This window comes from Dreissena polymorpha, chromosome 6 (genome assembly GCF_020536995.1).
Source record: "Dreissena polymorpha isolate Duluth1 chromosome 6, UMN_Dpol_1.0, whole genome shotgun sequence".
Taxonomy (NCBI): Eukaryota; Metazoa; Mollusca; class Bivalvia; order Myida; family Dreissenidae; genus Dreissena; species Dreissena polymorpha.
Window position 1 is genome coordinate 110,172,142 of NC_068360.1, and position 22,517 is coordinate 110,194,658.

The 22,517-nt window shown below is 35.8% G+C and overlaps 1 protein-coding gene across 13 annotated transcripts in view; it reads right to left on the reverse strand.

Annotated features, from left to right (window-relative positions):
* Nucleotides 1-22,517, reverse strand: part of LOC127834224 (sodium/hydrogen exchanger 7-like) — a 78,389-nt gene that overhangs the window by 52,197 nt on the left and 3,675 nt on the right. For 12 of the 13 annotated variants that reach the window (XR_008027837.1, XR_008027838.1, XM_052359885.1 and 9 more), the window contains exons 1-4: nt 8,790-9,069; nt 3,035-3,255; nt 2,157-2,234; nt 1,615-1,691 (exon numbers count right to left, since the gene is read on the reverse strand). Coding sequence is in view for 11 of the 13 variants with exons in the window: in XM_052359885.1 (XP_052215845.1) it covers nt 1,615-1,691; nt 2,157-2,234; nt 3,035-3,255; nt 8,790-9,048 (635 nt within the window). In the remaining 2 variants the exon portion in view is untranslated. Of the gene's footprint in view, nt 1-1,614; nt 1,692-2,156; nt 2,235-3,034; nt 3,256-8,789; nt 9,070-22,517 lie in introns of those variants that run through there. The other variant, XM_052359893.1, reaches the window with a different exon arrangement.

Here is a 22,517-nt window from a genome sequence, read left to right on the forward strand (position 1 = left end):
CAACAAATCATCAAGACAAACATTTTGACAATGTTACATGAAGATTGGGCATGAAATGTGACTTCTACAGTGTTTACAAGTTTTTCCTTTTTTTTGACCTAGTGACCTAGTTTTTAACCCGGCACGACCCAGTTTCAAACTTGACCGAGATTTCATTGGGAGGAAGCTTCTGACCAAGTCTCATGAAGATCGGACAATAAATGTGGCCTCTAGAGTGTTTACGAACAAATGTTAACAGGCGGATGGACGGACGACGGACAAAGATCTGTCACAAACGCTCACCTGAGCAATCAGGTGAGCTAAAAACATTTGGCATTAATGCAAACAATTAAATTGGATAATAAACTGTTTGAAAAGAATCTGGCTAAATAAGTAATTAATGTTGCAAAATCAAGATGTTTGTTAACCCTTTACCACTTAGATACGTATTTTGACTTGTTTGTAGTGCCTTAGAAAGTTAAATTTAATTAAAGACCTTTCTTACTAGATTCAAGTTTTAACAGCTTCAATTCCAACCCTTGGATACGGATGAGCAGCAAACAGCATAGAACCTGAACAGACTGCAAGTTACTCGCAGGCTGTTCTGGTTTTATGCTGTTTTCACATAGCCATTTTCACTTTGATTCCGAGTGGGAAAGCATTAAATGGACTTGTCTGTAAAATTACATTGTTGATTATATACAAACTGACAGACTAACTTTCTAGTTTAATTATGAATATTGCACAAAGATAAGATAAACACTATATGGCTAATGTATAGATTTCATGTACACACTTGTTAAGTGCCAAGAACATGTACATTAAATATACCAGACTGTTATATATAAAGAAAATTCCTAGCGAAAAAATCAAAAGATTAAATGATATGAGCCAAGTCATGCGGAAAAAGACCTTATGCCAAATAAAGCCAGCGTAGCTCATTACCAGGATCTTGTCTGTCTGCTATATATAGCTATAATGCGTCAGGGTCTCAACAGAAGACAGGGTAGCTACATGTACTACATGTAGCTCCTGACTAGACTGCCCCAATCACCTGGAGCTCTGCTGACTGCAAATGGCATAAGACCCATTTTTGCATGACCAGGCTTTTTCCGCTCCATTTTGGGAATACGCCACACTGGAATTTTGGGAATTTCGCGTCGTGAAAACCCCATTTTGGGAAAAAAATTATTCGCAAAATTGGCTCAATTGGGAAAAATTATTGCATGTAAATAGTGTTTCTTATATTTCAAAGAAGCCGTTAACTGGTAAATAACGACTTTGATGACTTATTATTAAAATTTTACAAAGTATTATGAATATGTGAGATGAGTGCAGGTTTTTTAATCTAAATTTGGGGGTGAAAAAATTGTGCGAAGTGCCGGATTTTAAGGAAAATAAGGAAAGTCTTAAATAATCATTAACATATATTACAGTTTTTAAAACAAAGTCAAGGTAACAGATAATTTAATTATGCAACACTTTCTATTTTCTACACCGGATCAGGTAAACTTATATTTTTTTTCAATTGGGAAAAAAACAACCAGATTTGCATTGGGAATGGGGCCGAATTTCGGACCCGTGGCATAGGGCGGAAAAAGCCTGATGACATAACCCATCTATCAACTGACTTACCCAACAACCATAAATGACAGCGTGGTACCTATGAAAGCGTACATCACAATGGCTCCAAAGTTTTTAAAGAAATGTACCTGAAATTGTATAGGCATAAACATTCAATGATTTACCACCCATCTGAACAATTTTATGTGTCAGGTTATTTAATAGTAGAATGCACACACATGTGCTGATATAAGCTGATTTGCGATAAAATTATATTAAATGCAATTCAGTGGAATACAGAATTTCATTGGTGATGGAAAATTTAGATTGAATTGTAAAAAAAATTACCTGGGTTAAAATAGAAAAAATAATAATTTACCATTGTAAATTTTAAATGATAAAGGACTATACTTGCCGCCTAAACTGGATTTTTGCTAAAAAGAGACTTCTTTTAACAAAAAATACAATAAAAGCAGAAAGTGTTGTCCCTGATTATATAGCATCCGTGGACTGCACAGATAGATCTGGGACAAACTTAACGTGCATGCGTTAAGACCTGTTTTCCTAGATTTCCAATCATTTATTTTAAATTATTTGTAAACTTGTCACATTACCTTTTTCATGCTGTATCCAGCTTCAAATATTATAACAGGCAGAAAAACGTTGAAAAATATCTCTGGGTCAAATGTTACCTGAAAGTAAAATACAATGTACAGATTTTTTTTTAATACTGTATTGCTTGAAGAGTATAGTACATGTACTATATGGTATAATTGTTAATGGCAAACAAATGGAAATGTGAATTACTTTCTGTTCAACAACATAATATAGGTTTTGCAAGAATAAGTTTAGCACAAATAAAAACACACACTAAAGTTTCGCAATAATATATATTATATTTCACTATATTATACTATGTCATATTATAATACATTACATCATATTATAGTTGCTACATTATACATGTAATATATTATGTATGATGTATCTGCACAACCTTGTCATAAAATGCAGAACTTTTGAAAATACTATTAATAAAATCAAATCAAATGTAACTTGCAGTCTGTTCAGGAAAAAGCAGAAACAATAAACAACACTGTTTTGAAAGTACAAAATTCTAAAGCAGAAACCTGCTTTTTTTTCAGCCGGGTTCTATAAAAGGATCCATTCACAAAGCAAACTGATAAAAAAAAATCAAATAGTAAACAAAATACCAATTTGAAATTTTATTTTTAAGAAGTGTCTATTGACTAGAAGTTTTCAATTTTATTTCAATTACAACTAAAAATGTATATAAAAAGCATATAACTATACTTTTTTTATTTTGTTTTTATAATTTGAAATATTATCAAGGTTAATATCAAATGAGTTTTTCCAGAATCTATGGACATTTCAGGCAAAAAAAAATTTCGCGAATCAAAATTGCATGCTTCCCAAAGTGGCGAGAAAAAGGCCTGAGAGTCTTTTTTGTAGAAACAGATGAAGTACTCACTGTTTTCTCTAGAAGAGCTTCTTGATTCATTACTGTTACAATTTTATCCGCATTGTATTTCACAATTGCTTCAGAAGTTTTATTTTTGCTGGTTGTCACATTCATGCGGATGTACACAACCTCCGGTGTTGCCTTATCACTGTAATTTTTCAAGTATGCTTCTGCCGTTATCTGTTCATTTGGGTGACTTGTGTATCTTATCACAGCTCCAATGATCAAACCTGATGAAAAAATAACCATTAAAATTTAATTGTTATAAATGACCATTTCGATGATTTTTAATTGCACAAACGGTAATACTAGTATGCAAATGCCATACAAACAAATATTGTGATGACTTTTTCAATGAAGAAAGCTGAAATCTATCAAACACTGCACAAAAACAGGAAAAAGATTTATAATGAAAGAAGTTAATTAAGAAGAATTTAAAATAAAATATACTTTAAATGTAGGGCTCAATTCAATGGGACATATCCAAAATATATCAATTTAATAAAGAAAATCTGAAAAAGTACATTATAATAAATTTTAATTATTTTGGACCAGAAAGTGATATGTCAACAGGGCTTCAGAAATGCAGAATAGTGTTTTTGTAACTGTCTAGTGCAGTGGATGGTACATGGGCTTATCATCTATGCGACCTGGGTTCAATTCCCGTTCCCGGAAGCATGTGAGTTTGGTTGATGGTAACCATACCGCACATACCGGACAGATGGGGTTTCCTCCGGCAACTCTGCTAACCCCAAAATTACAAGACCACACCGAGATTGAATAATCTTTCAGTAAAAACAAAAAAGCTGAGAATTGCTGCTTTAATTCAAAATTGGTCCCAACTTTCGTGAGTCTAGTAATTGAATCAGGTAGGAGTGCTGCGGCACACTCCGGATCCACATATAATGTAGCATCTGCCACGGAAAGGACCTCATAAACTTTGAAATACACACACACAGGCTTATTGCAACCAAAATGAGAGTCCCTGGTACACACATTTTTGCATTATTATGTATGATGTATTTAAAAATTGCTTTGTTTGGAGTACCCGAAATATACAGTAATAATCAATAATTCACGAGTGAAGATTGGTTGAGTGGCATTTCAATGGAAACCAATTAGAAAAAAGTTTTCATCCTACAGCAAAATAAGGCGTTTGTTTAAAGAAATATTGACGCTTTTCTTTATCTATAATTGTTATACTTTAGTCTGTATCTCCTCCTGTCGGGTATTTTCTACAGTGTAAGGCTTTTATTGATTAATGCTTATAAAATGCAAATATATACATAAAAATTATGTTTGTTATTCAGGCGAAAAAATGTGCTCAGTTATACCGGTGACTACCTGGGTTAACGAACATGAAGGGGCTATTAGAAGCTGATGCAGCTTGTGGCCCTGGCTCTACCTGGATATGGGTGCTGGAGGTTTCGGTAAATGACAAATTCGGTAAAATGGATTATATAGTAAATGCCGTGGATGTTTCGGTAAATTGGTTTTTATAGAGGTGGTATACCTACAATGAGGTGTTATTGACACCTATTATTTGCTTACAATAACATCTGGGGCATATATTTGCAAACTGTGGATTAATTTTGAGTTGAGTAATCAATGATATGCCTACGGTACAGAAGGGGCATAAATGAGCTACCTTTGAACTTTTTAAAACAAATTCTTTTAGGAAATTGTAAGTACCAAACCAAAAAAAAAAAGATTAAATTTAAAATGTAACTCTTTTGAAAGTAAATTTACGATTTAAATAACTCAATACTATTTTATTAATAATTGGTGCTTTTATTTAAATAACATAATAGTAATAATAAATGATGATTTACGACGGAATTAATGTAAGATCTTCAATTAAGTTTAATGCTATTAAAAAAAGGTTCTTGTAAAATATTGTAGACATGATTTATTTAAAATGATTTCAGTTTAAATATAAAGCGCATGTATTTTAGACCACCGAAAAGCACTCAATTATTATTTGTTTCTGGTTGAGAAAAACACAAGAAAAAAAACACAATATATAACAAATAAAACGTAATTTATAAAAAGAAATATAATGATACGCGTTATGTTTTATAATTTTGTTAAGTGTGCGTGCCATTGAACGTTGAGTTAAGCGAAGAGATGCGAATTACACATTATTAAAAACTGATAAAAATGACATCTAACATAGCGCCAGCAGACCCGATTGAATACACTGTGTATTAGCAACCTGCTGTGGTCATCCCTATCTTATCAGCTTAATACACAGGCACCTGGCTATTGTATTGGGATTTATGACCAAAATAACTAATTTCATTTTTTGCTTGAACAAATCCGTTGAATAAAAAAATACTAACTGATTAACTTTGTAATCCGTTTTATTTACCATATATTATAAATAAGACACATTTAAAACATGGATACAATACAATTATATTGACATATTTGAATCATTTCATTTTAAAAACAGGGTGTAGTCACATATAAATAAGATACATTTATGACAAACATGATTAAAGAAGGAAAATATATTGGATAAAATTATTATCATTTTTATCTGATACACTTTAATTAAGATTTTTCCAACTAATTGTATAAAAACATATATTAAAAACAAAAAATCATGACCTAAAGATAAACTTTTAATATATAAATTACCTCCCTTGATTAGAATATTAAAATGTTGCAAGCCTTGACATTTAATATTAACACTTTGCAAACATCTCTAAATTGATAACATCAACTCCTTACATTTTAATCAGATAATTTAATTAGTGCCAAACAACTCAATTAATGTACGCGCTTATCGACTAAAGGTGCGATAATTCCTATTTACAGGGGTGGCGAAATCTAAAAAAACTATACTTGTCCACGGACAACCATTTAGGAAATTTAACTTGTCCGTTGCTAAACTTCACTAGTCCATTAATGTTTATATAAATTATAAACGCATTTATTGATTAATGTTACAAAGTGTGGAATATATCAAAATGAGTATGATTTGCTTGTTTTGTTTATAATTGTATTTCAATTGTACATTCATTATAGCAGTATATTATAAACAATATAAAGACTTTCTCAATGTTTAAATCTTGCGAAGCTAGTGTTATTAAAACATGTGCTGAACATAAGTACATTGTAATCTTAACAAATTAAACTAGTCCAATATGTGGACCTCATCAGACTGAGGCTCCGCTACTGGTAGCAATTTGATTATATAAACTGGTAACCATTGAAAATCGGTTAGCCAAGTTTCTTGAAAAGTTCTGGTGCGTTTACTTAGATCATATTTTTTATCATAATCTTTCTTAGTTTTTTGGGAGGTGGGCTGCTCAAAGCTTCGGGTTTCTGCTCTGTTGTTGAAGATTAAAAAAAAAGTTTCATCTTTACCATTAAAGTCGTCTTAAATAACAAGGTAGACCGTGTTTTGATTATCTTAGATTGCTACGTTTTATTTCCGTCTGATTGTAAAAATAAAGAAACCAGTGTGTACACTGTCTAACAGTCGGGCCGTTTGTTGAAAATGCGGCATGCTCCCGGTCTCGTATAGAATAAGGGAGATTACTGCGCAGGAAAGTGCACGTATTTTAGCTTGATTGCTCCGCAAATAGCACTGACAATGTAATCGCGTGTCAACATCCGGTTTTGTAAAACTTAATTACGGCTTTAATACAATGTAATTTTGTATACCTGGACGCGACTTTTAAAAAACTTGTTGTCCACGGACAACTCAATTGAAAAAAAATCAGTTGCCCAGACAAGCAAATGTACGACTCGGGCAACTCGGACATTTGATTTCGCCACCTCTGATTTATACCAATTCACCGAAACCTCCATGGCATTTACTATATAAATCCAATTTACCGAACCTGTCATTTGATATGTATGTACGTATGGCTATGCAAATGATCAAAACTTTCTTCTTAAACTAAGTCAGTGTTTTTTTTGGATGAAATATTCGGCGTTACTTGTAGTGCTGCAACAATATACCGGTTTATCGGTATATATCGCAATACGCAATTCGCATATTGTATTGCGATACGATTTTCATCATACCGGTACGAACATTTTACAAAAATTCATTCAAATTTCGTCCAGAAAAGCCATTCGAAATAATGATAACAAGGTAAACAAAACAAAGCAGTGTAAAAAAAAAATCCGTAAAAATAGCATTCTGAGATTATACAGAGTAGCGTTGTTACATCGGAGCATTCGTTCGATGCTTTTGAACAGATTATCGTTGAATTAATTGCGCACAGCTGTAAATGTTTTGTTCTATTCTGAATTGAGCATTATTAAATTTGTATTCCGAACTTCGGATTTACGCTTCCAAATTTTAATGCTAATGCGACAATAAAAAATTATAGCGTCAAATAAAAAGTGCTTTATCCTTTGTCTCAATAAAAAGCGCGCGAAAATTATACAGACATGTAGAACGTGGCATGGAAAGTATGGGTGTATTTTGTGTTGTATAAAAACGGGAACATCACGTCAGGTGAATTACGCGTGTTCAGAGGAAAAAAAAAACGCCCCGCTTGGACGTTATTTCATCACATCTTTAAATAGTAAATGCCAAAATGTATTTGATACTTAAGAAAATTTGCGAATGTTTGTGTTTCTTGTTATTCTTGAGCACATTTATAGTAAATATATACCAGAATTTGCTTTAAAACTGGAATATACGGGATTATCAGGTAATTGGCAAGTTATAATTTTGGTACAAGTAAGCAATATATTGCGATATATTGCAATACGGGTTTTTGAACTGACAATATATTGCAATACGGTTTTTGGCGTATTGTTGCAGCACTAGTTACTTGGCACCATTCCCCCATCTCTAGAGTATATGTTTTTCCCCCAAATATTTGAAAAATCCCCCTCTCAGAAGTGTAATTCAATTTTAATCAATAACTCAAATTAATATGTCTTTCGTTACAAATTTATTTACTATAATTTTCCTGAACTGCCTCATCTGCGTGTTTACTTTCTTTTAGCCTATACTCCTTAAAGGGGCCTTTTCACAGTTTTTGGCATATTTTGAAGTTTGTAATTAAATGCTTTATATTGATAAATGTTAACATTGGATCTTTAAAGCTCCAGTAAAAAATCAAGAATAAAATTAAAAAAGCAAAAAAAAAGTAGCCGGTACCAGGGCTCGAACCAGTGACCCCCGGAGTCCTGGAGTTAGTCTGAAGTAAAAACGCATTAGCCCTCTCTGCTATCCCGCTGGATATACGCAATATAAGTATTTTATACCTTATATAAGCAATCTTTGTAGTTTCGTAAATTTAAACGACAACAACAGAACTCTCCAAATTATTTAATCGTTTCGCGTTGCAACGCTTTATAAATTTTAGGTTTTCAAATCGTCACAAGATACATATCATGGCTATATTGGACTATGGTAAATGTTCAGTATTACTGTTTCCTCACAAATATCATAACTAAAACGAAAATTTGCGAATCTGAAACAACTTTTTTCAATTTTGTCAATTTACCAAACCGTGAAAAGATCCCTTTAAATGTTTTTCCCTCTATGTATGGTGAATTATAGTGTTAAAACTTGATTTTGTACTGTTACTTGTTTTGCATTGAAATTTCGCCTTTTTCCTCTTTTAAGCGCAAATTTTCCCCCTGAGGGAACCCGACCCCTTTCCCCCAAAACTGAAAAAAACCCACTGTAAGTTAAGTTCAAAAAGCAAGAAATTTTTGTCTCTTACTTTAAATTCAAATCGAAAAGCTTTCCATAGAATCCATATTTTAAGGTATGCACACTCACCATAAATTATTGACAGTCCCGTTTCATGCACAAATCTAAATCGTTTATGTTTGAATAACCAAACTGTCAAAATTGTCAACAATAACAATCCTAATAACATAAGAATGGTTAAGCTGTCTGTTTTGTGATGGTCTATGACATTTTTTTCCGCCTCCATGTCTGCAGATGGTTCAATAGGTACTGGTGTTACATCTGCCATTGCAAATGAAATCCATGAAATAGCGATTGGACTCGTCCACATTTTTAATAAAGAATCCATTTTGAAATCACGCCTCCTATGTTACTAAACTTACTTTTGTAAAACTCGCAATTATTTAGATAGGTTACACTATAGTTTTTAAATTACATGGTATTGTAAATTTTAATAGACATTTTTATAAAATTTCATTGGTATACAAATACTTTTACTAAAGTGAAAATGCTGATTGTCCCACGTAATTCGGAAAATTGGACCCGTCACGCAATATAATATGGTAATTGCTTGGATAATGAACACTTTGACAGTACAAGATTATTTAAGAAAGTAAACAACAAATTAGCTTCGAACTATATAGACCGTCCAGTCTCACAAGTGTAATCTGTAAAATGACAAAAGAGCTAATTCGTAAACGTAAAGACACCCCAGAGTCTACCGAGAGGGGGAGGGAGGATGATAGACTCACATGGACGGATTTTATGGAATCGACACGGCCTGCCCAACCGACTACGAATAGAGATGGATCGGTCACTTGTTATTGCGGAAAGGTGTGCAAGAACCAACGCGGTCTACGCATTCACCAAGGGAAGTCTGATTGTCAACGTGTGAGATCACAAGGACAGCACATAGCCAGTTTGGCTAGTGAGACGCAGGAGTACTCCAGTCTGGATTCAACCCACAGTACTGAAGAACTCTTTGTTCAGGAGACCTCACAGGATGTCTTTCGAAATCCTGAGGAGGATAATGACCCCCTTTTAGAGCTCTTACAGACTCAAAGAAGCCCGGAAGCAAGCGAGGCGACTGATCCAAATAAACCACAGAGAGACACTGCCACTAGAACCAGGAAACCAAGGATTAAGTGGCCCAAGGCTTCAGACAAGACATCATGGACCCAACTGGACGAGGACCTAGAGAACATCCTCGAAGCATCCATGCAAGGACCAGTAGACCGGAAGCTGACTACCCTCACAACCTTGATATATTCAGTACGAAAGGAGAGGTTTGGACTAGAAGAGGAGAGAGTGCGAAAGGAACCTCCAAGACCAAACAGGCGGCAAGTTCGTATCCAGAACTTGAGACGTGAACTCAAGCAGCTGAGACGAAGGTACTGTGCTAGTTCACCCACAGAGAGGATTGGACTTGCACAGCTTAGAGATACAGTTCGGACACAGCTGACATCATTACGGAAAGCAGAAAACAGCAGAAGAAAGACACAGGAACGGGCAAAGAAGAGGGCAGCTTTCACAGCCAACCCATACAAGTTCGCAAGATCCCTCCTCGACAAAGAAAGGCCAGGAAAGTTGGAAACTCCACTAGAGAAAATAGAGAACTTCCTTCATGTGACCCATTCTGACCCCAATCGAGAGGACGTGCTAGGGGACTGTGACAGAATAGATCCAGCGGAGGAACCCGAAAAACAGCTGAATGCGACGGAACCTACGCTTGGCGAGGTGAACGAAGCTGTGAAAAAGGCCAGAGCTGCTTCGGCGCCAGGACCCAATGCCATCCCATACAAAGTGTACAAGATGTGCCCACTACTTCTCAAGCGTTTATGGAGGCTCATCAAAGTAGTCTGGAGGAAGTGGGATGTACCAGTGGCTTGGAAGGAGGCCGAGGGGATATTTACACCGAAAGAACGCAATTCCAAGACGGTCAACCAGTTCAGAACGATCTCGTTGCTCAACGCCGAGGGAAACATATTCTTTGCCATCCTTGCAAGAAGACTCACATCTTTCCTGACAGGCAACGCATACAGCAACACCTCGGTCCAGAAGGGAGGAGTTCCCTGTTTCTCCGGCTGCACACAGCTAATAAGTGAGGCGAAGAAAGGGAGGAAGGATCTCACTGTAGTTTGGCTCGACTTGGCCAACGCATACGGGTCCATTCCACACCAGCTCATCTATACAGCCCTCCGACACTACCATGTGGACGGCCACGTTCAGAAAATCATCACCAGTTACCTGGATGCAATCAGGCTCCGGTTTACTGTTGGTGACCAGCTAACCAGATGGCAGAAGTTGGAGAAGGGAATCGTTACCGGCTGCACAGTTTCTGTGGTGCTCTTCATCATGGGGATGAACCTGCTGATAAATGCTGCCCAACGTGAGACACGTGGACCAAAGACAGAGTCAGGAATCTATCTCCCATCCTGCAGAGGCTTCATGGATGACCTCACATTGACGACAACGACACACGTCCAAGCTAGATGGATGTTGACAGCCCTGACGAATGTCGCTTCATGGGGAAGAATGAAGATCAAAGCAGCAAAATCCAGATCTCTTGTCATAAAGAAAGGACAGACAACGGAGAGGTTCAAACTCTACGTACAGAACGAAGAGATTCCTTCCAAAGTGACGAGTCCAATAAAATGCCTGGGCAAGTGGTTTGATGCAAGCCTACAAGATCGCGACAATGTCAAGAACTTAAAGCAACAGGTAGAGGAGGGTCTCAAGAAGATAGACCGCTGCGGACTACCCGGCAAGTTCAAAGCCTGGCTTTACCAGCACGCACTGCTCCCAAGACTAATCTGGCCGTTGATGCTTTACGAGGTACCCAGCACAACAGTGGAAGCCCTGGAGAGAATCACTAGTCGACACCTCAGGAAGTGGCTAGGAGTTCCACCCAGCTTTACCAGTTTTGGACTCTATGGGAAGAGCAACAAGTTACAGCTCTCGCTATCTTCACTGGTAGAAGAGTTCAAGACAGCAAAAGCAAGACTTGTGTTGACCTTGAGGGACTCTTCGGACGAGTTCATCCGTGAGGCAGGGATCCAAACCCGAACGAGCAGGAAATGGTCAGCGACAAAGTCTGTGAACCAGGCAGAGAACGCGCTCAAGCACAAAGACATTGTCGGAGTGACTTCAGTTGGACGTGAAGGAATTGGTGCGAGAAAGGTGGTACTGTGGAGCCGATCAGACCAGAAAGAGAGGCGAGCGATGGTTCAGTCTGAGGTCAGGAGGGCGGAAGAAAATGCCAGACAAGCAAGGGCTGTGGAGATGGGAGCGCAGGGAGCATGGACCACGTGGAATACCGCAGACAGGAAGTTGACCTGGGAAGACATCTGGAAGTATGAGCCATTTCGGTTTGTCTTTCTCCTCAGGTCTGTCTATGACCTACTACCATCCCTAGCGAACTTGTGCCGATGGGGACTCACAGCAGAGCCAAAATGCAGCCTGTGTGACAGAGTAGGCACCCTAGAGCATGTTCTGTCATCTTGTAGTACAGCACTGACACTGGGAAGATATAGATGGAGGCACGACTTGGTCCTCAGAGAGTTGGCTGACTGGCTAGAGAAGGTAAGGAAGAAGGAACATGGTAATCACCCCCGCCATGGGCACATCGCTTTTGTCAAATCAAGTGAGACCGTGAAGACACAGAAACCAACAAAAGCATCAATTCTTGATGGCTCTAGCGACTGGAAGATGGAAGTTGACATTGATAGAAGGCTTGTTTTCCCAAACGTGGTTCAGACGACCCTACGACCAGATATTGTACTGTGGTCAGAGACAGGAAAGAAGCTCGTCACCATAGAGCTGACATTACCATGGGAGGCAAGATGTGAAGAGGCCTACGAGCGGAAGAAGGCCAAGTACACAGAACTGATGGATCTGTGCAAGCAACAAGGCTGGCGAACTTGGCTATTTCCCGTGGAAGTTGGCGTTAGAAGATTCTGTTCCCAGTCCGTGCACAGGCTGATGACAGCATTAGGAACAACTGGCAGGGAGAGACGAGTGGCTATCCAGAGACTGAGCCAAGCAGCCGAACGGGCATCAAGCTGGCTGTGGCTGAGGCGAGAGGAGAAGAGCTTGAGGCAATCAACCAACACACAGTGACTGATCACCACTGTGGGCCCACCGCTATCAGAATGTTCATGGAATTAAAGGGCCGAAACATTCTAAGACGGCGGAATCCATGCTGATGATGTTGGTTGAGGAGCAGTCTTAAGACTGTATTTAAACTAGTTGACCATATGAGCAGTAATGATTTATTCAGTGATAAACAGTTTGGATTTATAAGAGCCCGATCAACTAACCTAAAGTTGCGTATAGTAATGGGCCACTGGTCAAGTATATTAGATCGAAGCGGTGGATTTGACACAATATATACGGATTTCTTGAAGGTGTTCGACAAGGTCCCACATTAACGATTAATATACAAATTGGAAAGATATCGTATTAGACAACACACAAACAAATGGGTACATAACTATTTTAAGCAACCGTAAACAAAGAGAACAAGTATGTGGTACGACGTCACCAGTGGCACGACGACACCAGTGGCATTCCCCAGGGGGTCTGTTCTAGAACCTATCCTATTTGTAGTGTTTATAAATGACTTACCATAACGTGTGGACTCAAACGTTTTAATGTTCTCAGATAAAACGAAGATAAACCGTGAGACATTCACCAAGGTTGATCAGTTAATTCTACAAGAAGATATAAATACACTTTTTGAGTAGAGCCGTCTATGGCTGTTAAAGTTTTACCCCGAAAAGTGCAAAGCAGTACCGATATCAACAAAAATGAAGAAAATACGGAGGAGGTTAGGTTTCTCTAGAAATCGTCGCAAATGATGAAGATGTTGGTGTAACCATAGAAACAAAACTGAAATTTCATCAACACATACAAAACAAGGGATCCAGACATAAGCCCCCCAGGACAACCCCTCCCCCCCCCCAATGAAAAAATGAACATTTGGACAATATCCCCCCAGTAGAAATGACAGGTAGGATATAAGCCCCCCAGTGCTTATTTTACATCTGGACATTTGCCCCCCCCCCCCACAGTGCTTATTTTAGAAGTGGACATTTGCCCCCCAGTGCCAATATCATATGTTGTTTCCATTTTAATGGAATATAATCTCTATATTTGGATTAAGTATTACTTCATATCTCATAAATATATAATCATAGAAACTTAGATCATTATAATTTGAAATAAAAAAAGGTCCAGAAACTCACTTTAATTGCCTAATCTTAGGTAAAACAAACATCTTAAAGAATTTTAATTATTCTCTAATTAATCAATCAAAGGGATTATCAGCTTGTTAAATGTGTGACATGTGGCTTTGATCATATACTTGTTGGTGTAAATTAAAGGCTTCTTTAGTTAATCAATAAAAAAAAATATCAATAATAATTATCATAATTTAGTACAAATAATGATAATTAAAGTAAACACATATAAAAACATTTAAAGGCAATTATTTTTGTAGTTACATTGTTTGAGTGGTAATAAACTAAAATTTAGTATATAAGGAACTATCACATTTCAAATGATACATTTCATCATGGAAATTATTAAGAGTAATAAAGGGTCTGAGAAATTACTGAAGTATGGGTACCTTTACACCAAAAAGAAGTCTCGTAAAGAATCAATACATCGGGAATGTTCCAAGCGCAGAAGCGCTCCATGTAAAGGAACCTTGACAACTGATCTTGATGTAAGTATAATAATAAAATACTATTTGTTATCTTTGCTATCATAAGTTTTAAAATAGCAATTTACAATAATAACTTCACAAATTTAATTATTTGAAGTAAAGGTAAATGTAGTATTTGTAAGCTTTACCAACATTTAAAATATCAATTAATTTACATAATTAATTCTAAACAGTTATACAAAACTTCACAAAATTATTTAATATATAATAAATTAAATGTTTCATTGCTATTATCATTAGTGACAATATTAAATAATTGTTTTTTATATTTTCAGGTTACTATGGTCACATCATCCACAACACACAGTCACGATACTGACCACTTAGCCATAGAAGTTATGAGAGTCAGAAAAGAGATCAAATCCAGTGTCGCCAACAATCATGTGAACCCAGGTCAACTTTTGAGTGATAACCTATCGAAATATCCAGTAGGTGTATAAGTAGCTGCTGGTAAGCCAGACACATTAAAACGTGCCATTAGACGAATTAAACGTGGAAATACACCACCGGAACCAGCAAATGTAACAGAAATACCTGAGATTCCTGAAGAGTACACAACCACTGGTGGGATGGATAATATACCATTCTTACTTTATGACAATTACAAACCAGATCAGGAGAATGAAAACAGAATTGTAATATTTGGAACTGAGTTGGGATTAAAGCATTTATGTGACAGTGATAAATGGAACATGGATGGAACATTTGGAACCGCTCCTAAACAATTCAAACAGCTGTTCATCATTAAAGCTGCTGTCAGTGACGTGTACGCGACGTGTGTGTATGCATTCCTACCTAACAAACAACAGTCTACGTATGAAGAAGTGTTCGGCGCTGTGATGGATGCTTGTGACTGCTTTAAAGTATGTACAACTGGTATTGCTATTGTATTTAATTGCAAAATAAAAATCATTTTTAACACGGTATATTCTTATTTATCCCTTCCATTATTTAAGCCTTTCAGTGGTGGTAATTGGATAAATGGATTATCATCTCAAAGATTTTGAGTAATCAGGTGGTGATAATAGGACATGATTATCTGCTCAATCGAGTAATGTCATTGAACATGAGGCACTGGGGGGCAAATGTCCACTTCTAAAATAAGCACTGGGGGCAAATGTCCAGATGCAAAATAAGCACTGGGGGGCTTATATCCTACCTGTGATTTCTACTCGGGGGCAATTGTCCAAATTTTCATTTTTTCATGGGGGGGGGGTGTCCTGGGGGGCTTATGTCCTACAATCACAAAACAAATTAAATAAAGATAGCATTGCGAATGTACAACGTACAGGCACAAAAATGTTACCACACACACATTATATATACACATACATACATACACACACACACGCACGCACGCACGCACGCACGCACGCACGCACGCACGCACGCACGTACGCACGCACGCACGCACGCACGCACGCACGCACACACACACACACACACACACACACACACACACACACACACACACACACATATATATATATATATATGTGTGTATAAACGAACACCAACTGGAATGTGTAAAAACTTATCAAACGAAGATAAAAGTGGGGAATAACTTACCATGTGCGATCGTTACAGCCAAGAACACTGGCACACATTTAAAGGCAGCATAAACGAATGTTGGATTATCTGTACTCGTCATTTGATGTATTATAATAATTGTGAATATAACATAATAATAACCGGACGTAACACATTGAGCATAGTAATCAGTGAGGACGAATTAAGAGGCCCTACAGAGATTCCAACAGATCTGCGGTGGTATAACACCTAAGGTAACCTAAGGATTTGTGATTTCATTATCTCATATAATACTAAATGGAGCTTTTTTACCAATAAACTTCAATCATTAAGACATCAAAATAATCATTATGATAACGATTTAAATGTTTTTCCTTGGCATGTTAGTTAGAAAAAAAATAAAAGAGTGTTTTTACTATGAAATATGTTAGTGGTTGAATCTATTTTTTTTGTATCCGAATGTCGAATTCGGGCGACAATCATTTATTCTTCAGTTCAACCAAGTTATGAGTTTTTATTAAAGAAAACTTTGTTTACTTTTTAAATCAGTTCCGCAATTCTTAAGCTTTCCTTTTTACTTTCAAATTTAATAAATCTTATTGTATTTTCATAAAATAACTGCAATATGACATCGAAATGGAACTCATATTGACTAAGACATTGGGTTTTAATAAGTGTGTATGTTTAATATGGGCCTAATACAGTTTTGGGCATGAAGAGAAATAGCCCATATGTGACCCATTTGAGCGTATTTCAGGTCAAAGTAGACTTAACGATGGTAGTTTCCAAAAAACTGGTAAAAAGAAGATTGTTTTGCTACGTCAACTTACTTCATTCCATCGCACTTTAAAAAGTGCATTAAGTGGTGATAATTTTTTCTCTGGTGAAAACAAGTGAGTAATTAAATGGAAATTAAATAGAATCGATATTTTAATGTTTCAATATATATTCGGACAATATCAGGTAAATAATTGAATTAGATTTTTGCTTGTTTATTATGTTTCGCATATAAGGTGCCGTTAACCGTGTACGGATCTGATATATAAGCTTTTGCATGACAACCGCATAGAAATGAAAATTGAAACAAACTTTGGTGTTCATGGTTTGCTTTATTAAAAGTAATTATACCATTTTTTCCACAATCCGTTAAAAGATAATTTAAAAGGCTTTATCCATGTAACCATTTATGTTTTTTTTCCAGAATACTTTTCGTCAAATAATGCAATTACGTTTAAAATAAAAGTCGTGAAAATAACATTTTCAACAATGACGCGCGGATATAAATGAATTCCTATCTACATCTGGGTAAAATGTGTCTCTGATCATAAATGAATAGTGCATACCAAAACTAGATTGTATTATCCTTTTTCGCATTATCACAATAACACGAAAAAAAGAATCTGCTTTCTTTTAAATACTGATATTTTTAAGAGAATATAATATGGTATTTTTAAGAGAATATAATATGATATTTTTATCGCTTTGAAGAAAAACGGGTTTGCTTATATGTCAAGGTCACAAAAAGGGGTATACAATCATAACCACGTCGATCACACAATTTGGTTGTTAGTTGATTTAAGAAAACAAAAATGAAACTACTGACATTGTGTTTTTCTGTTGCTGGATGTCTTGTAATCAAGTTAGTTGACAATAAATACGAAGATGTTTACATCGTCATTCAGAAAACGGTCGCTCAAGATCCATAGATCATAGACAAGATCAAGGTAAATACACTATTGTTTTCTGCTACAATAATCATATGTTTGTATTAGATCATTGCATTATCAAGTATACTCATGTATATAGGTAATGTAATTAATAACCAAATTATCCCAAACAGTATTCATCAATCACATATCACTGCTATAGATTGTCAATAATTACTACCATATAATCTGCGTTTCAAACAAACTCAAGTAGATTGTGGTGACGCTGTATTGCAGGCAATATTTTTGACGTCGTCTAAACTGTTATTCACCGCGACTCACATGCAACCACGTGTATTTTGGCAAGATTAGATAAGCATTATCATTCTGAAGGAATGTACGTTAATCGAGGAAACAAAATCTATCCCGTCGATACAACTCTAAAACTACATACTGGTAATTGAAGCACAGATTAAAAACCCGTTTGTGAAATCAACGGAATGTGACAAAATTTGAAGGACTCTTCCTTTACTTGCCTCGATCTTTCCTGATGATGGAAGATTCCGAATATTGGCAAAGGATATTGTTTTTATATTTTTACTTCATTTAAGTCTTGATAAATTGGGTAGGTATTCCCGCACTAGTAAACATAATAAATAGCATCGTCCAGGTGTATTTCCTCCATGCTATTTTTAAGTCATCGGTCTATTAATAACATATGATGACATCACAAAATCAATAACTAAATCATCTGTTTTCATTACTTTGTGCGGAGACTGTTTGTACATAGCACATGTAAAAAGTTGTTCATAACTATCGTAATGAGTTGTTATCAAATCTATATACCATGTACATTTATAATAAGTTTTATGAATTTCAGACAAAGTCATCGTCCACGAGTGGGCTCAGTTACGGTGGGGTTTGTTCAGTGAATACTACCCGTCTCCTGATAAGAAGTTTTACTTTGGCAATGATCGCTGGAAGCCCACAGTGTATGCATACCCCGATAATGTTTTTTTTATACGAAGTACTTGGAAATGTGAAGGAATGTGGACGGTTTCTCTTTACATGATATGATACGTTCGTGCTTCTTATTTTCAAATGTGAATTTATAGTTTTATTGAGTTGAAAAAAATGGCACTTATGCTTTGATTGTGGACGTTCATGACATTAACCAGGTGATTTAATAGAATGATATCTGCCTTACAAGCCATCTAGAACAACATTATTGTCTGTGGACATTTTTCAGTTATTCGTTATTTATTATGCTATGTTGTATTTGATTTTTTTTTCAAAATCAATAAATTTAAGAATCCAAAATTATGATGAGGTAAATGACAAACCAGAATGAATAATGTAAGTTTTTCCGAGCAATTTGAAAGGATGTTCAAATGAAACGACTGATAATCCTGGGTCCTTATTAATTAAACAAATGAAACGTGTGAGCGTTTTGCAATTTAAATTGTAGTAATTGTAGGGTGCTTTATACCGGTTCAAACCCTCGATGCGTTGCATTGACTGCTACTAGATGACCATTTAATCTTTAAAAAATTGCAAGCAGCTATTGCAAAGTAAGCATTTTAATTTAAATTTGAATCAGAGATTCAGTGGAGTATGATATGCTACATATTTGCGTAATCCTTGGAGTAAAACCACTTTATAAACAATAATATAAGCTTTATTACAATAGAAATAATTTAAGATGAGCACAACCATTTAATCAACTTTGTAACTTTGCATCTTTCTAGTAGTTGAGGTTAAGGTTAAGCAAGACAGAGATTTTAGTGTAAAAAAACTTGTAAGTTGAATCAATATTTCTCCTGATTTGTTTTTATTCACATCATTTCTAATGAATAACATTACATAGAAACTCATTTATTTTTTCTTCTACTTATTATTTTCCCCAAAAGGTGGTGAATTGACACTTCAATTCCCATTTTCAGTGGTAAAGGTCATGTTCCCAAAGTGGTAAAAAAGCGCTAAAATCATATGCCAATGATAAATACCATTAAAGTATAAACATTTGGCGCTTTTTTTCAATATTTTGCATTTTTATAAATTAATTACGTTCAAAGTTTAGTTGTAACAGTACGGGATTTGTCTTGCGATACACGAGGTGATTGAACGGAATGTTTAATGTATTTTCACACTTCAACGTACTAAAATGAAATATGCGAAAAGCGATAGCTTGAATATGAGTCAGTATAATAAATCAAAGCGCTGTAGATGCAAAAGGCCTGGGGCTAGATTTAGTGTGCTTTGGAAGAAATATTGTCCGAATTTCTCCCTTTATCCGAAATTATACGAATCGACCCTAGCGGTTGAGTGCAGAAGCTTAGAGACTGAAAGAAAAACCAATATTTGTGTATATACTACAGTGTACATATACGGTGGAGGACTACACGATACATGTGGTGGGAACGATAACCTTTTGTTCAACTCTACAGATCTGGTAAAGGTTCGTCGACATCGGCGGAGAAGATATACAACAACAACAACAACACCATTGCCGCAAAAAACTGTTATTGTGCGCGTCAAATAAATCACGTTGAACAGCCTAAAATAGCTTTTAATTACAGAATTAACAGGTCAGGAAAACACTCATTCTTCCTTTACTATGTGTATACAAAAGAAAATCCACTTACCCTGATAAAGAACGGTGTACAGATTGTATACTTTGTCTCACATAGAACTTTTCGCGCTCGATTTGCGCGCTGGATCTGCGCAGTGAAATACCATATCCGGTTACTTAGTCTATTTCCGAGAATGATCGTGAATATTTGTTTTTTTATATTTTCTTTTTTTTCTGGAATGTCTTGTTAGCGCAAAATAAAAATTTTTAAAATATGTTTATAAATGCCAAATATAATGTCTTCAAAAAATGTCTCAGAAAACAATTCTACTTACTGTCTCTGTAAACACTCGTATCGTTTCGACCTAGACCGTCAAGTGAGGAACTTATTATCGCATGAATATGTAAACAATAAAAAACTATGTCGTAGCGAATGCTAAGCACTTTTGCTTCAATAATATTGTTTTACATGTTTATGACACTGTCATGTTATATAGTGATGTTCTGTATTTACAAGGCGGGTTATTGAGATCTGCGAAGAACTACTTTTATTGTGCATGAATTAAGTGGTAAATCAGAATTTTGTGAATTTAGTTTTTGGCAGCCAGCCAATTCGGATAGGCTCAGAAATGTGTATCATTACTATGGCCTTGGGGCTACGCCCCGGGCCAAAATGAAATATTTGTGCAATTTACGCATATATAGTGCAAGAGACGTTGATATTATCAGCGACACTGTACAATTTTCTGTCTGGTTGATTTTGTATTACCTAATTACAAATTTTCCCATCAACGATTGTTGTTGATCAACAAAGTGGCGAAGCGGTAGGTGGGGGAGGGGTGTCCCCCTCCTGCAATCGGGGGGGGGGGTTGGAGGTCCTCCCCCACAGAAATACATTATTTAATACCCGAAGCTAGTATGAGCGCACACACTTTGTTTACATATGCAACAACACATTGACATAATAAAATCAACAATAAGAACGGTATACAATATCATGATTTATTGGAATCTTGATAAAATTGGTGTATTTTAACATTCCAACATTCTACCATTCCTAAATTAAGCAAATTAAAAGGAAATATTTGACTTTTTCAAAATAATTGTTTGTCTGTTACTATGATTAGTAACCGACGCCTAGAATTGCTCTTAACGTGCTAATCGTGTATTGTACAACAAACACTGATTAATAAAACTGGGTCTTCTCTATTCTACATCAATACTAAACAGAAATCAACATGTTACAACTGGTTACCTGTATTTTTTAAAACTATTGTTAACAAATTAGTTATCTTTTTCTAAACGAATTTCAGAATATAACAATTGAGGCTTCATAAAGACCCTTTAACCACAAACTACTTGTCATATCGTCTCAAAGTCCTTATAAATGTATACCAGGACGTTGAAGAAAAAAGATGGACTAATTTTCCCATATGTTCAAGATCCGTCACAGTTAATGAACATTAAACGTGAACGTCCACATGATCATGTCAGAACGTTTTAAATTCATTATAATAACTGTTAAAGAGTATGGCATATTTCCTAGTGTCAAGTTTGACATTAGTCAAACATTGTGGGCAGTTCTGTATGTGGAGCATAACAGATGCAACTATGTGTTGGTAAACTACAAAAAAGCTACATTGCTTTGTAGAAATGATTTGTTTTCTTGCAATACAACATCACAAAATTATCCTGTCTTGAGCATAGCTGATATTTTTTGTCTGAAAACCATTTAGGTGATCCGAAAATGGTTGAACGGGGATATAACAATAAACGGGCAGTACCCGGATCAAAACAATCATATATGTTGTTTACTTGTTTATTTATGCTAATTCCATGTCACTGAAACATATGTAAACATGGTATCAGTCATTATGTCATTATATGCAAAGTAACAAATGTATAAAACACATCATGTGTGGCCTTTAACAATTTACAATGAAATATAAATAAAAATCTGGTAACATGTCAAATGGTACAATTTCATCATAAACATACAATAACATGATATATCAACTCTTTCTTGTCCTCGCTTACCATTTGTGGAATTTGTATGAAACTCTCTCTCTATAATTACAATCTCTGCGGGTGCTATGCTGTGCTGCAAATAAGATTATTGATGTGAAGTGTATGGGAAACTGTGAATTGTAGGAATCGTTAGCACGTTAGGATGACAATGCTGCTTTTCTGAATTTAACCTCATTACTGATCAAATATGAGTTATATCAACTCACAACATAAATACAACTCAATGTAAATCCAAGAAAGAGTAAATGCACAAGGTAGAAACAGAACTAACCTTATTTTGAAGTAATGGCAACTCTCATAGTATAAATGTATAC